The sequence below is a fragment of the Pan paniscus genome, chromosome 10, assembly GCF_029289425.2.
Source record: "Pan paniscus chromosome 10, NHGRI_mPanPan1-v2.0_pri, whole genome shotgun sequence".
NCBI classification, from domain to species: Eukaryota; Metazoa; Chordata; class Mammalia; order Primates; family Hominidae; genus Pan; species Pan paniscus.
Window position 1 is genome coordinate 47,793,598 of NC_073259.2, and position 16,681 is coordinate 47,810,278.

The following is a 16,681-nucleotide window of genomic DNA, read 5'->3' on the forward strand; positions in this document are numbered from 1 at the left end:
ATCCCGAAAAGGAGCTGCTCGCCGACCTCCGGCTAGTTTTGAAGAGTGAAAGCAGGTCTAGGTGGAAAAGAAAGAACAACAAACCATCAGGACAACCTTGCTGCCTTGGCCCAAGTTTGTGAGACAAAACCTCACTGTAAATCACAAAAATAACAATCAAGAAAGTGTTTGGTGGGAGGGTGGTGTCCCCCAAAAGCCTTGATGTGTCCCCCGAAAGCAAGGACTGCTGGTGACTCGGACAGGAGAAAATTTTAAGGAGATGGCTCCTCAAAGACAACCGCATGTGTTGAGCACCAACCCTGGCTGAAAAGGATAGGCAGGGGAAGCATCTGGGGGTCTTTCCAGACTGTCTAGAAAGCTGGAGAGAGTGGGCTTGGGCTTTGCGGGAGAGTCTTGGGGGCGCCTGCGGGCGGGGCTGGGCCGCGGGCGCGGGCCGCAGAGGGAGGGGCAGGGAGGCGGGGCCTCGGTCTGGGCGGGTCGGAGGCGGGGCCCAGGTGGTGTTGATACACAAAGAGAAGGCGCCCGGGCGGCCGCGGTCCCGCCCACTGACGCGTTCCCGGGGTGCCGCTATAACCCGCCGCTCGCAGGGCTGCTCCAGAGCCGCGCGACGCCGCCGCCTTAGAACGCCTTCCCAGTACTGCTAGCAGCAGCCCGACCACGCGTTACCGCACGCTCGCGCCTTTCCCTTGACACGGCGGACGCCGGAGGATTGGGGCGGCAATTTGTCTTTTCCTTTTTTATTAAAATTATTTTTCCTGCCTGTTGTTGGATTTGGGGAAATTTTTTGTTTGTTTTTTATGATTTGTATTTGACTGAGAGAAACCCACTGAAGACGTCTGCGTGAGAACAGAGACCACCGAGGTAACGCGTGCGGGGGGGCGTCTGTGGGAAGGGCGCGGGGCCCGGGCGAGAGTGGGGGAGGGGCTTCCGGGAGGGGCCGCGCGGGAAGGCGGCCGCGGGGTCCGTTTCCTTTCGAGGCGGGCGTTGTCGGTTGGGCTGGCCAGCCTTCCACCCTGGCCCGCCGCGCGGGTGTCGCGCCCGCGACGTGGGCAGGAGAGCGGGCGCTGGGCGGGGGCCGCGTGCCTGCACGGTGCGGAGCCGCATCTTCCCATTAGGGGGAGGGGAACTAGCCCGGCCAGCGGCTCTGCTGCGGCAAGTCTTGTGACTGATTTGCATTTAATAAAAAAAAAAAAATTAAGTCCAGGGAACCAGGAATCTGGGGGCGGTGGAGGTGGGCTTGGGCATGTATTACAGGAGAGGCCAAGATTGGGGAAGACGAGTTGGGAACATTTGACAATCGACGATCGATATTGCATCAGTTTTCTTTCCGGACATAGGAGGGGCTGGGCGGGCGTAGCACTCGCGGGCCAGCTGCCTGTGGACGGGTGTGCTTGAGGGCACTGGCGCGCGTGTGTAAACAAACCCCCAGCTCCCGGGGCCCGGGCGTTCGCCCCCCTCGAGAGAGGAGTAGTGTCGGCCCTTTCCGCCTCCTGGGGAAGGCTGTCTGCGGCAGAGGCATTTCCCCGTGTGGGGACTCCGGGCAGTAAAGGACAGATTACGCAGCATTGCTGTTCCAAATGCTAGAAACGGAAAGCCGTGCGCCTAGGTTGCATGCACACGAGCCAGGGTCGGGGCTGGATGTGTGCCCTGAGTGCCTGTGCACGTTTGGAGCGACTGGGAAAAAGCAAAACAGAACCCCCCTCGCCCCCTCCACTCCGACGAGGGACAATAGAGAGGGTGAAATACTGAAATCTGCCGGAGTAGGGGGCCTCGACGGCCGCAACACAGCGGTGGCATCATCTTTGTTCTCCGCGGCTCCGCCGTCTGTACTTTTCCGCCCCTCGGCGCGCCCCCGCCCCTCGCGCGCGGCTGGTACTTTTCCACTCGCCTGGCCTGGGATGAATCAGCCGCGCTGCGCCTCCCGGCGGCGTCACGTGACCGCGGCGGGCTGGCGCTGCGGTCCTGACGCGCCGCCTCTACATTCGCAGGCCGACTCGCGGGCCGCTGCACCCACCGCCAAGGACAAAAGGAGCCCAGCGCTACTAGCTGCACCCGATTCCTCCCAGTGCTTAGCATGAAGAAGGCCGAAATGGGACGATTCAATATTTCCCCGGATGAAGACAGCAGCAGCTACAGTTCCAACAGCGACTTCAACTACTCCTACCCCACCAAGCAAGCTGCTCTGAAAAGGTGGGAGAAGTTGTGACACTTTTGAAAAAACGGCTTGCATGGGTTGGGTTCAGGGAGTTACCTAGGACTCTGCTTCCATTGCTTTAATTTGCTATAGCATTTAGAGAAGGTGCGTAATCTCTGAAAGAGTATCCGATTATCTTGTAATGACAAGATAGCTGGTGTGAAAGTCAACTCCTAGTTAATATTTATACATTAAGTAAAGATGTTGTATCAGAACTATGCTGTTGGAGGGTATTTTATGTTAAAGCAGTCTTGTGTGTAATGATAGATATTTCAATCCAGTTTACAATTATATATGTCTATATTTTTTGCAGCCATTATGCAGATGTAGATCCTGAAAACCAGAACTTTTTACTTGAATCGAATTTGGGGAAGAAGAAGTATGAAACAGAATTTGTAAGTTAAAAATAGTAATTTGTCTGTCAGTGGCTTTATGGAGTAAAAGAATAGTTTTACTTTTAGAATTCAAATCTAACTTGCCCAAAGCTGGTTTTCTCCATTTAATTATTGTTATATGTTTGGTTATCGTTTTCCCTCTATGTAGCATCCAGGTACTACTTCCTTTGGAATGTCAGTATTTAATCTGAGCAATGCGATTGTGGGCAGTGGAATCCTTGGGCTTTCTTATGCCATGGCTAATACTGGAATTGCTCTTTTTATGTAAGTATGTGTAAGTAGTGAGTCTGCCATGCAGGGCAGTTACTATGGTAAAACATATCTTGGCTCCAGAAACTGAATTTACAGTTGGAGTAGCTGACTCAAAAGTTACTTGCTTAAAATTAAAAGTATGAGAAACCCCAAAAAATCTCTTTATTCTACTACATACTGCACAATATCAAGAAAGCCAACTAGAAAAAAATAGGGCAGTCCTTAAAACTGACAAATTAAGCCAGAAGTCTTCTAAGTCAGTGGGAATAGTTAAAACAAAATGGTAACAGATGGTAGATATTAAAAAGAACTATGGCTAAATCCAGGGTAGGTATAAATTTTGTTTTGGCAAATCAGAAGCTGAAAATCCTAATAAGCTCCAAATCATTTTGGTAAATCGACACAGTTCTTAAGGACCTGTGGCCCCTTACGTGAATAAGGAAAAGAAAATTTCTCTAAACATACAAGGTGTGGTGGTATTTACCCAGCCTGGAACATGTTTGTTTTAAGACGAGGGAGTCATATTTCTGGACCCTGAAAAGCAATCCATACATGTTTTTTTAATGTTTGCTTTTGTCAGACCTGTTCGATTGCCACATGTTGTGGCAAAAAATGAATATTTTAGTAAGTACTTGTTTTTAAACGGTTCCCCCCACAGTTGCACAGTTAGACTTAATTACTCCTGTGCTTTCCAGCATAAATACGTGGATAGACTCTTAGAGGTACAGAAGACTTCAGAGCAGTGGTTCTTAGCCATTTTTGCGTCACTGACTCTTGGAGAATATGATAGAAAAATGTGGATCTTATTTCCAGGGAAAAAGCAGAAAACAAAAATACATGCAATCTTAAGCATGTATTTTTCAGTGATGTTTGTATCATAGCCCTTAAGTTTAAGTACCCGTGGACCCCTGGCTAAGGCAATTTCTGTGGAGGATTGTGTAACTTAATACCTTCATTGTACAGATAAGGAAACCATATGTATATAGCATGGAATTGTCCCTTTGTGACAGATGTGTTTTACTTAGCTGACTGGTGCCTTCTACTCAAGTTATTTTCTCCAGCACGATAGAATGTTCATGAAAAGAAAAGCAGACCTTTGCAAATCTCTGCTTTGTGAAATTCCACACTGAGGTTAAGCCTGGCTTTGAGTACTAGATGCTAGGATTCACTCTGGCTTGCTTCAATTAGGATGAGGCTTTTTGAGAGAACTCTTACTAAGGTGAAGGACCAGCGATTTACGTAGAATCCTAGAATCTCAGGAGTTTTTAGTGGAGAACCTGAATGGCATCACTGTCGAATATTTGAAATCCTTGTTAGCACTTGGTATAAAAACTGGAGGCAGTTTTAGAGTGCGGTGTAGTTAAAGTAAGAATTTAAATGGCACCTCTGTTTCATAAGTGAAGGTCAAATTCTGATGTAACCCTTGTACTCTTGGAATTATACTTTAATAGGTGCTTATGTCATTGATTTACCATTTTGCTTAATGGCTAAATAAGATTGCTAAAGTGTGATTTTATTCATCAGTATTTACTTTATATTTAGAGGTATAGAGGAAAATGGGCCAAAAACCACATGGCTGCCACGGTCCACTTCAACAACTCTGTAGCTAACCTTTTTAAGTAGAATCAATCTGAAGGTTGAAAGTGACCTCAAAGGTTATAAAGTCTATTCATCCCTCATCATTTCAGTATAAGACATGGAAGGACTTAATTTGGTTTGTTTTTAATTAAACCAACGTATTTTCTCCAGTTAGAAGTGAGGTTGATAGTGTCACTTCAGACTAGGTCCTGTAAAACTTCTGGCATTTAGAATGGTAGTGTAAAGCCACTTCCTCTGTTTAACTAATAGACATCAGTTTCTTTGTCAGCACCTTACATGGTACTGCGTGCAGTTTGTTCATACGGAATTAAAAAACATGCAACTCCTCTCCTTTGCAGGGTTTTCTATGAGTTTCCCTGTTTTGTTATTTAATTTCTTTAAAAAATTAGTCTGTATCTCTGGGCTCTCCTAGGTGGAAGGAAAGTAAAGCTGGAATGAGGGAGAACCCTTACCCTAAAGGAAAATTAGGTGACATTAGGGTCCCTTTAGTCACTCTATGTTACCTTATTTATTTATTTTTTTTCTGTTGCTCAATCCAAGTGAAAGGGTCAAGGGAGGAAAGGCTTAGAGACAGTCAAGCTGATAGCCTACTTGTTCTAGCACAGACATTGTTTAACTGTGACAATAGTGGGCCTGTATTCCTTGCCATGGGGTGCAATGTAGTATGTCATCACAATGGTTAGTTCTCTGATTTGTGCCCAGTTGTTAGTAAAGCTTGTAGTGCCTCTTAAAATGTTAGTATCATGTTAGTGTCATTTCCCCCTTACCATTCTTTTCCTTTTCTTTCTTTTTTTTTAAAAAAGACAGTATTTCATTTTGTCCTCCAGGCTGAGTGCAGTGGCAAACTGCTGGGCTCAAGTGATCCCCCCACCTCAGCCTGAGTAGCTGAGACTATAGGTATACACCACCACAGCTGGCTTTTTGTTTTTCCTTCGGTAGAGATGTGGCTTCCCTATGTTATGTTGTCCAAGCTGATCTCGAACTCCTGGCCTCAAGCAGTCATCCTGCCCCAGCCTCCTAGAGTGCTGGGATTACAGGCATGAGCCACTGCACCTGGCCTCTCATTCCTGTTTTTGTGTATACGGTCCATGTGGTCTTAAAACCTTTCCTGAACGTGTCTCAGTTGAATTTCCCAAGAACCTTGTGGGCTGGGTTTAGTGGCGGATATTACTAATATTTTACAGATAAGGGGAACTACTGAAATGCAGAAAGGTGGCAAGCATACAGCTCATTATTGTGGTGCCAGAATCAAAATACAAGTTTCAAACTCCACCACTGGGAAGTTGAGCTTTCCAGTGTCTCATGCTATGTTTGGCTCAGTGGGTAGACATCCTTGTTCCTAACCAATGCTGTAGAACTATCACCTGAGAAATGATGCAAGTTTTTACTGCCAGCCAAGAGACAGTGTTGCCGTTCCAGTTAGTAGGAGAGGAAATGCCAGTTCTTCAGGGCATTTTGACACAAATAGGACAAGTTGCACACATAATGTTATTTAAACATCCAGAAAGAGTTGTCTTTAAATATAGCCATGCTTATTTATAACCCTGTGCCTTTTCCTTCTCTCATCAGAATTCTCTTGACATTTGTGTCAATATTTTCCCTGTATTCTGTTCATCTCCTTTTGAAGACTGCCAATGAAGGAGGTATGATAGCATTCTTGATTTTTCTAAAACAATGTAAACCTATCATTTTATTTCTCTTTTAAAATCCTTCGCTTCATGCTTCTGTCTTCAAATTGTAGGGTCTTTATTATATGAACAATTGGGATATAAGGCATTTGGATTAGTTGGAAAGCTTGCAGCATCTGGATCAATTACAATGCAGAACATTGGAGGTAAGAATTTTTCAAAAGATTATTTGGGTAGACTTTATGCTCATTGTGGAGCACAGAATGGTGACACATGAGTTTTAGTGTCACGTGCCGTGTTTTGCACTTGTAATGGTATAATTTTGTTTTCCTCCAGCTATGTCAAGCTACCTCTTCATAGTGAAATATGAGTTGCCTTTGGTGATCCAGGCATTAACGAACATTGAAGATAAAACTGGGTAGGTGCTAAGTAAGGTTACTCATAAGAAACAATTATAGTCAAAAGTGGTTAGATACATTTTTATCAAAGTTGTATACAAAATGATTATTAGTTAATTATCCATAAATGTTCCTTTTGAAACTGACCAAGAAGGCCCCCCATCCCCGTAAACTGATTCGAACTTTGGAGAAGGAAAGGCCGAAAGATAGTAGCTAGCCCTACAATTTTGGATATCTTAATTTCTAAAACAGGTTTTCTAGAACTTGCTTTCTGTCTTTATGTTCATACTTAAAGAAGTTATAGGTGTTTTTAATATATATCCTAAGTGAGGACTGAAGCTTTGAATTACATTAAAAATTAATCCGTCTTATTTTTGTAAGTTTGGAATTCTTAAGACTTAATCTGTTCAATACAAAATACAGGCTGGACATCCCTAATCTGAAATCCAAAACTTTTTGAGTGCCAACATGACACTACAAGTGGAAAATCCACACCTGATCTCGTGACAGGTGTGCAAAATTAATTAAAATACTGTATAAAATCACCTTTAGGCTATGGGTTTAAGAAGGTGTATAGGAAACATAAGTGAATTTTGTGTTTAGACTTCAGTGCCATCTCCAAGATACTTCAAATATGTATGTGCAGATACTCCAAAGTCCAAAACACTTCGGTCCCAAGCATTTTGAATAAGGGATACTCAACATGTGCCAGAAAATGTTTGAGCATGCTATAGAAACCATTTTCTTCTAGCAAAGTTACTCATCCCAGTGAACTCACAGGTATTTATCTAAAGTAAACATGGGGAAGGATAATTTACTTCCCACCCTATGTGCAGCTCATTACGTCAAAATAGAGAAGTGCCGTTATCTCAGATGTGGCTTTAGAAATTTAATTTTTTAAGCTGATCTTTAAGTGTTAGTGTTCTGCAGAGTGCTTACTGCTGAAGTGAACAGAATTCATGAGGCAATTAGAATTTGAAAATAGTGATTTAGAAGACAGTGCAATTCATGATTTACATAAAAAGAAAAAGGCTTAGAGGACATACATAATGTTTTCTAAAGTTCAAAAGGGATATTTTTGGCTGTCTTTGGAGTTAAAGGTGGGTCAAGATGTCACAACATACTCTGATAACCTGGAATAAGTCCTGGTTTGGGGGACTGAGTTTTATAATTTTTTTATGGGGGGGGGGGCAGTTTGCCTGTGCATTTTATGAAAACGTTTCCTCATTGAAATATTTAATAATATTTGCTAACACATCTGGAAAAAAACTTGTTTTAAAATTTTTTAGTTTCCAGCATTAGAAATTACGTGCTAAAGCTGTACCAAAGTTGGTGTACAATTTTTCTGAAAGTGCTTAAAGATAAGATTACTGGCTTAACAAACAAGCTTTGTTCCCTGCATTAGTATCAAGTCTTTGAGAAGCATTTTGTGTTATGAATCAGCTGGCAGCCTTCCCAGAGCAAGTAGTGGGACAAAAGTTACACTGTTTTATACCCGACTTCTAACCTGAGTAAATATTCATCTAGCACACAGAGTTAAAAAGTTATTCCTATCTTGAACAGGGGAAACTTTTTCCAAACATGTCTTTTTTGTGTGTTTGTTTTCATGGTATTCCTATAAAATGAGTCCTGTTAGAAGATGTGTATATTTTTCTGAGGATATTTGTGACTGTTTTGACCTTGTTTCTGTTTTCTTTAGATTGTGGTATCTGAACGGGAACTATTTGGTTCTGTTGGTGTCATTGGTGGTCATTCTTCCTTTGTCGCTGTTTAGAAATTTAGGTGAGCAAACTCATCTCTAAAGAGAATTGAAATGAGCCTCTCACCAGTTAGTTGGGCTTTCTCTGAATAGAAATTAATCAGAATGAAAAAGCCCTAGAAAGTAGAAAGGTATATCTTTGGGACTTACAGCATGCAAAATTTAGGAGCCAAAATATTTAATTGACACTATATGTTGTGCTTTGTAAGAAATAATGCAAATGATAGTTTTTATTAGCTTGGGTTATGACAAGTATATTTAAATAAATCTATAATTTAGTATCATAAGAATTAGAAATTTAGTGCTATACCCATACTTCAGTGCCTAAAGTCTTCCCAGCAGAATTGAGTTATTCAGTGGGAAAAAGATATTTGCCTTAAATCTGTTTCATTAAACTAATACTGATTCCTGCCACCCCCCCTTATAGGATATTTGGGATATACCAGTGGCCTTTCCTTGTTGTGTATGGTGTTCTTTCTGATTGTGGTGGGTATGATTTTTTTTTTAGAAAAAATTTTTTATAAGCCCTGCCATGTCACTTAGTTTAACACATGCAAAATAATATATTTTTAGGTCATTTGCAAGAAATTTCAGGTTCCGTGTCCTGTGGAAGCTGCTTTGATAATTAACGAAACAATAAACACCACCTTAACACAGCCAACAGCTCTTGTACCTGCTTTGTCACATAACGTGACTGAAAATGACTCTTGCAGACCTCACTATTTTATTTTCAACTCACAGGTAACTAAATATGCTTATTTTCTCAAAAGAAGAGTTTAGGGAAGAAAAGAGGGAAGCTATTCACTCCCAGGGTAAAGGGAGGAGGATAATAGGTGCTTTATAGAAAACATGTGATTAGCTAATTATTGAGGACTGTGAAGAAAGTTTTGGTTTACATCTGAAAATAGATTGAGAATTGAGATAATCATATGGTGCTAATAATTGACACATTCAGAAGTGAGGATATTGATCATACTTCATGAACAGATTAGAAGAATGGAAGCTAATTACACAAAGGAAACTTAGGCTTTGATTCTAAGATTGTTTACATAAAATATATGCTGCGGAAATGTGACAGCATGAGTTCGTTACATCAGATTAAGTAGATTTTTACGTTTTCTTTCAGACTGTCTATGCTGTGCCAATTCTGATCTTTTCATTTGTCTGTCATCCTGCTGTTCTTCCCATCTATGAAGAACTGAAAGAGTGAGTATTTCATTTTTACATAAATTTGAGAAAATATTAGACAACTGCTGTAACTGCTGCTGAAATATATATTTGAATTTTCTCTTGAATTACATAGCCGCAGCCGTAGAAGAATGATGAATGTGTCCAAGATTTCATTTTTTGCTATGTTTCTCATGTATCTGCTTGCCGCCCTCTTTGGATACCTAACATTTTACGGTAAATAACGCCTCCTTTACCAAAACAAAAACAAAAACAAAAAAAAAAACGCTTATTGAAGTGAAGCTGCTAGTTTTCTATGTGTAGTTCCATCACTTTAAAAATAGTCTGTTTTAATATATTTCATATTTGTGATGAGAAATTAAATTTAGAGCTTAGAATTTTCTGTAGTGTATTTAATCAGTAATTTCTAGAATCCAGGTTTGAAAATATCATTAATCATTTGATGGCATATTTGTATGATATGCCAGCCTCTGAGTTCATCTTGCCTGTCTCCTCTCCCATCACCTTCAGACTATGTAACACAAACACAAATTGCAAGCCAAGCCAGGAGATTTAGCTGCTTAACTCCTGTTGTTTTTAATGGGAGTCATGTGGCTAAATCTCTGTGGTATTTAGAAAAATTTTCCTTCAATGTTACTTTAATTGCATTAACTATAATTCCAAACAAATCTTATTAGCCTCTTAGTTTATAGTCGTTTTGTGAGTAGCTAAATAACTGGTGCACATTTTGCTGTTAAATTTTCTACTTGGTGTCCAATGAAAACAGCCAATCAAAGTTTTTTTGGTCTTTCCCTGTAGAACATGTTGAGTCAGAATTGCTTCATACCTACTCTTCTATCTTGGGAACTGATATTCTTCTTCTCATTGTCCGTCTGGCTGTGTTAATGGCTGTGACCCTGACAGTACCAGTAGTTATTTTCCCAGTAAGTAATCACTTACTCTGCTTTCAATAGGAAGGAGTTTTTAGACATGTGAATATTTGTGAGATTTTCATCTTCTGGAAGAAGGGAAACACCAGTAGAACAATACTAAGTTGGTGGTAGTTTTGAAGGGGCTTTTTAAAAATACAGTGTATATTTTCAAAATACCCTGGGGACATTTTTTTCACCATAAGATATAAAATGATCTTTAAGTGTTCAGATGTTCAGGAAACAGCAGAGAAAGAGGCACAGTTTTATTTAGAAATAGTTACTATTTTGGATAGATTCCTTGTTACTTGGGCATTCTTTTCATTCATTGAAGCTGGATTTTTAAATTTTATATTGCTGCTATTTTTAAAATACATTTTATTTATTTTTTTTGCAGATCCGGAGTTCTGTAACTCACTTGTTGTGTGCGTCAAAAGATTTCAGTTGGTGGCGTCATAGTCTCATTACAGTGTCTATCTTGGCATTTACCAATTTACTTGTCATCTTTGTCCCAACTATTAGGGATATCTTTGGTTTTATTGGTAAGTTTTAGAAAGTATCCAAGTTGATTCAAACATCAGGGATTTTAAGATTTAAAGAATGAATGACGAGTGGTTCATTGAATCCTCAAGAAACATGAATGTTCTTTTACAGGTGCATCTGCAGCTTCTATGTTGATTTTTATTCTTCCTTCTGCCTTCTATATCAAGTTGGTGAAGAAAGAACCTATGAAATCTGTACAAAAGATTGGGGTGAGTGAAAGATTATAACCATAGAAACAGTAATAATATCATAAATTTCCCCAACTGATTTTAATTTTATTCTCATAGCTGTTATTTGTTATGGTTTCACTTTTAAGTTTCCAGTAGACATTTCTGTAATGGTATACTTCACAGATGGAAGATTGCAGAGGGAAGGGGAAAGATAGTTTGCCATCTAATGAACACTTAAATTAATTGCAATAAAGTTATTAGATACTTTGGAGATAGGAATAGGGATGAAGACTAGATGAGATACTCAGCTTTCAACATTTGTTCAACCAGTTTTCACTGGACTGCCTACTGTGTGACAGGCACTTAAATGGGCATTGAATATATAAAAGAGAAGGAAGGGCTGTTTAGTTGAATGAGACTGACCATCTTCAGAGCGAAGCTCTCAGGGAGGCCGTCTCTTCATGGTGTTTACTATTATGTGTCTACTCTAAAGTGTAGTACCAGTTGGTGACAGAGAATGATGTGCTAACCACAAATGATGTGGTTCCTAGAACCAGAATCCTGGTGGTGATATTTAGGAAAAAGACTGCTTTTTAGTCATTATTTTCTCCTTCATTCTGCTCTGATTAAAGTACTAGAATTGTTTATAAACCAACAACTGTCATCTTGTTTTACTCTAAATTACATAGTGGCAGTATTGAAGGGTAGGATTTAGGAATTAGTATTTCCTGGAAAGACCTCTGGCTTTGACTTTTGCTGCATTTTAGGATGATTTGGGTTTGATTTTGTGACTTGACTTTCACTCTAAAAAATTGCAAAAAAAATCCAGTCCAGTTCTATATGAAGCAGTTTGTTTAGCAAGAAAATTCCCTGTCACTTGAGACAAAGGAATGAAAAAGTGAAAAAGTTCAGAAGGCCTCAAAGGTAGTTATTGTGTACTGCAGATAACATGCTGATCACTTAGGAGTTTATATTTAGCAAGTTAAATATTCATTCTATAGATTATGATATAGTGGATAGATTTTAGTAATTAAAGCACATTTCAAAAAATAGAAGAAATGTTTAGCATATATGTTTTATTACTTGCTGATCAATTTTCTCTATGCTCTTTGCAGGCTTTGTTCTTCCTGTTAAGTGGTGTACTGGTGATGACCGGAAGCATGGCCTTGATTGTTTTGGATTGGGTACACAATGCACCTGGAGGTGGCCATTAATTGGCACCACTCAAACTCAGTCCATCTGATGCCAGTGTTGAGTGAACTCAACTACTATGAAATTTCACCTAATGTTTTCAGTTTCACTTCCTTTTGAAGTGCAGATTCCTCGCTGGTTCTTCTGAGTGCAGAATAAGTGAACTTTTTTGTTTTGTTTTGTTTTTTTAAGAAACTTATCTGTATGTTAGAAATGGATATGAACAACAAAACCACGAGTCTCGGGTTAAGGGAAGTGACAATTTTATTCCATTCCAGAGAATGGACAAACTCTTAACTTTTATCAAGCCACATGCTTGGCTGTGTCATTGTTTAACTTGGATATTTTATGATTTTACTTGAATGTGCCTAATGGAACCATTTGATGTGAGAAACAATTCTTTTTAATTTACAGCAAAATATTGAATAACCATTGACAAAAACACTATTATTTTTTGTACCAAAAATACTTAAAGACCTCAGAAGCACTCTTTTACTTTTAAGAAATTGCTTTTTTGAACTTTATTCAGAAGCAGTTATCCATAAATTCCGTAAAATAATGTCATTGGTATTTAAAAATGAATATTAATATAATGAAATGATTTGCCTTTTTGTAGGCATAATAAGCCAAATACTTTTTTACCCAAAATAATTTTTAGAGAAAATGATGTAATGAAAAATTGTACCATGAATTAGGAGCATAGTTTTTTCCATTTAAACGTCACCATTACTTAAAAGATGATTGATTATTGCTATACCAAATCAGATGAACTCTGTTCATCACTTTTCTTCTCTGTCCCCAAACAATTTGGTTCATTCAGACTGAAATGTTTGTGTCTTCAACTTATTAGAATGGAAGATAATGCAGATATTTCTGTGGGAAATAAAATAACTAATTTTGAGGTACCAAATAGTGCAATTGGGTAAAACAGGGTTTATTCAGTTGCATCTGTCTCCAGTGTTGTATTGACAGCTCTGGGTCTTTTTTTGGGCCAGCCCTTTTTTGACATTGCTTCCAGCAGTGGAAAATGGGCATTTGATGGCAATAGGCCAAAATTATTGTGTCCAGAGAGTACACTTTTTCAAAATGCTCACCTACTGGAAGTGTGAATTACTTGACAATGTATGGCTTAGTTGTGTTCATGTTTTGTCTACAGTAGAGGTCTAATCCACAGGTTACACCTATGTTTGATATGATATAAGTTCTCTTTGCGTAGGCCACTGGGTTTCTCATGCAGTAAGCTTTATAAAAACTCATTTGCACTGGACTGTCATCTCATTCTTGTACAACGTAGAATTACTTGTTTACATCCAACAAATGGTTAGCTAGGGAAAACAGTGCAAACTGAGTGTTAGTAGTCATTTTGGTCCAACTGCATGTCAACCCTTCCATTTCAATCCCAGTTAGAAGTGAAAATAATTACTTTGAAACTTGGCTTTAAGAGCACATTTATCGTACGTCACAGTGTATGGTGAATATATTATTAAATAATGTGGTACTTCGCTCATCAGGCATAATGTCTAAAATCTAATATACATAATTCCATTAAGTGGTTGAGGGAAGCAAATAATGGAATTGTCAATTGGTCATCTGGCTGTAAGGTTTGCCCTTGAACTAAAAATGTTGTTTGGGGCAAGGGCCAGAAATGTGGAGACATGGTTTTTGTTACGCATTCTTGTATTATATGTGACTAAATTTACAAACAAGATACATGTGTAATTAAAGACCCTTATGGAACTGGAAGACGTCTTGTAGTGCTACATTGGGTGAAACCGTTGGTCCATTTTTGTCTGTTTCTATGAAGATAAAATAATTGGGGGCCATCTAGAAATAGAAAGGCAGTGGGAAGACAGATTCTACGGCACTGCTTTCATTTAATTGGGCTTTAGGCACTCCATTCGAATGCAGAACCTCACCTCTAGTTGAGACCAAGAATTGGCAAATTTGCATGAGCTCCTGGAAAGAGTTGCTGACTTTGTATCTAAGACCTGCCAGGGAATACCAAGAGTTGTTTCTACAGACTTTTTTTTTTTTTTTTTTTTTTTTTGTATGGGAGAAGATACTGTGGCAACCAGGAAGGAATGGAAAAAGAATTCTTTTCTCTACAGCAAATTAATGTGAGGAAGCTCCTCCAATCCTCTGGCTATTTGAGGTTCAAAATCAAGTGCCTAGGGAAAATAACAATGGATGATTTTCTGGGAGCTATCTTGTCTACCTTGAGGTTCCTGAACAATGAATTCCCATTAATGAGCAGTCTTCAGTATTAAAACCACTGTCTTGTCACCTCATTTTGCATTACTGTCTTCCGTGGATGTTTCAGTTATAACTGTAATGTTATTTATAGAACAACATTAATCCATTAAAGCTAACCTATTTTTCAATATTTATGATAATCTATGTACATATATTGTCTGTCCATATGTATTTGTAAATAGGTTGTATATAATGTCAGGTTTGGGTCTTGGGTTCAAGTGTATATATTCATATATTCCTGTAAGTTTCTTAACTGCATTTTGATGAATTCACATTATGTAACTATAAGAATTGTCCCAAAAGTACCTGTACAGAAAATTGAATATTGAAAAATTGACAAATTGTGTACAAACACTAAAAAAAACTTGTTTAAATTGTATTTGCAATAAACAACATCAAATTTTTTCATGAAATCTTGGTACAAATTCAGATCTCTTATTTAAAATTTAAATAAGGAATACATTTTCAAAATGCAGTAATCAAAATGTGATCTAGTGTAATGAAATAAAATGTGATCTAGTGTAATGGAAGACCTTTGAGAACCTGCGTGTATTAACTTTGTGTATATAGTGTAAATATCCCCACTGTACTGTTAGAGGCCAACAATTCTAGTATGGCTTGTTGGCAAAGAGTGCTACACCGTTTCAATGAAACAATGTATGTTTGTTTTAACTGAACTAAAATAAATACATGCTTAATCCTGAGTAGCAGTGTTTTTTTTTTTGTTTTGTTTTGTTTTTTTCAGGTAATGGGATAGGCAGTGTCTAATGCAAATTGCATTGTAACTGCAGTACCTAGCACCTAGTAGGTGTCCATATGTTTGTGATGAATGGTCAGGAAAAAAAGTTTAGGTTCCCAGAGATTCTAAGTTTCCAAAGTGAAAAGGAATGGAAAGTCTTGGAGAGTTGGGGGAAGATGCTAAAATGCATCATAAGGGCCCAGGCTCAGCCCTGCTGATGGAAATAAATAGGTCAATAATGTATCAGAATCAATTGGAGAGCCTTTTAAAACCACAGCTTTCTGAAACGTGCCTAGTTTGTCTGATTGCAAAGGTCCAGCTGTAGGGTAGCCCAGGATCTGGTTTTTTACTTAAGAAGGCCACTCGGTTGATAATGATGCACAAACTCCAGGAGCAATCAAGTGGCCTGGAAAGAAGTTCGCATATGTTCAGTTTGGTGAAAAAGTCACAGGAAAAGAGGAATTAATGGACAAGCTGGTGCATGTAACAGCATGGTTTTACTTGAGCAACAGTGGAAGTGGGAAGGTTACTAAGATACACAGGCTAGTTTAGGTATGGCCTACTGATAAGTCCGAAAAGCTTGAGGCTTGTGAAATGAAATAACCAGAGCTGAAACAGAAAAGACCACACCTTGGGATAGTCAAGTATGCCTGATGGTAGTTCCAAAGTCAGGAAACGTCTCCAAGAAACTCAATATGCAGTTACTAATGATGGTCAAATGAGAAGGATTAGGAAAGGCAGCAGAATTTGCAACAAATCAATTGAAGAATGACTTCTGGAATTTTCAAGTATTCATAGGCAAGCTCTAACTGAACACCTACCATATGCAACTAACATGCTCATTGGAAAGAGGGTAGGGTTATGTCAGACGAGTTCTAACAAAATCCATACACTTTCAAATGTGCTATTTTTTAGAAAACAATGATACCAGCTGGTCGTGGTGACATACCTGTAGTCCTAGCTACTCCAGAGGCTTAGGCAATATCAGTACTTGAGCCCAGGAGCTTGAGACTAATCTGGACAGCATAGTGAAACCCTTTGTCTCAAATAAATAAAATACAAAAAATTACCAAAGTGAACCAGAATGCAAATTTATTTATCTACAATTAGAAATATACTGGGTGAAGCCAGGCGTGGTGGCTCATGCCTCTAATCCCAGCACTTTAGGAGGCCAAGGAGGGTGGATTGCTGAAGCCCAGGAGTTCAAGACCAGCCTGGGCAACATGGTGAAACCCCATCTCTACAAAAAAATACAAAAATCAGCCAGGTGGTGTGCACCTGTAGTCCCTGCCACTTGGAAGCCCAGGGAGGTCAAGGCTGCAGTGAGCCGTGATCATGCCACTGCACTCTAGCCTGGGTGACAGAGTGAGACCCTGTTAAAAAAAAAAAAAATTGGGAGTGAAGGAAGGCAGGAAGGGAGTGAGAAAGGAAAGAAATTGGGTTGACATGTCCACTGAATATAAA

The 16,681-nt window shown here is 39.4% G+C and overlaps 1 protein-coding gene across 2 annotated transcripts; it reads left to right on the top strand.

Annotated features, from left to right (window-relative positions):
- The first annotated feature begins 458 nt into the window (after positions 1 to 458).
- SLC38A2 (solute carrier family 38 member 2) lies at positions 459 to 15,182 on the top strand. Of its 2 annotated transcripts, XM_003825763.4 has the most exons (16): positions 459 to 861; positions 1,989 to 2,190; positions 2,508 to 2,589; positions 2,738 to 2,853; positions 6,010 to 6,083; positions 6,182 to 6,274; positions 6,405 to 6,486; positions 8,166 to 8,248; positions 8,653 to 8,711; positions 8,799 to 8,966; positions 9,352 to 9,431; positions 9,529 to 9,629; positions 10,212 to 10,336; positions 10,719 to 10,863; positions 10,976 to 11,073; positions 12,150 to 15,182. In XM_003825763.4, exons 2-16 carry the CDS (start codon positions 2,075 to 2,077, stop codon positions 12,246 to 12,248), a joined length of 1,521 nt encoding a protein of 506 aa, XP_003825811.1. In that variant the 5' UTR covers positions 459 to 861; positions 1,989 to 2,074; the 3' UTR covers positions 12,249 to 15,182. The 2 variants fall into 2 exon arrangements, with proteins under 2 accessions (XP_003825811.1, XP_054951701.1); XM_055095726.2 differs by lacking the exons at positions 459 to 861; positions 2,738 to 2,853 and having other exon boundaries at positions 2,174 to 2,190.
- The last annotated feature ends 1,499 nt before the right edge of the window (positions 15,183 to 16,681 follow it).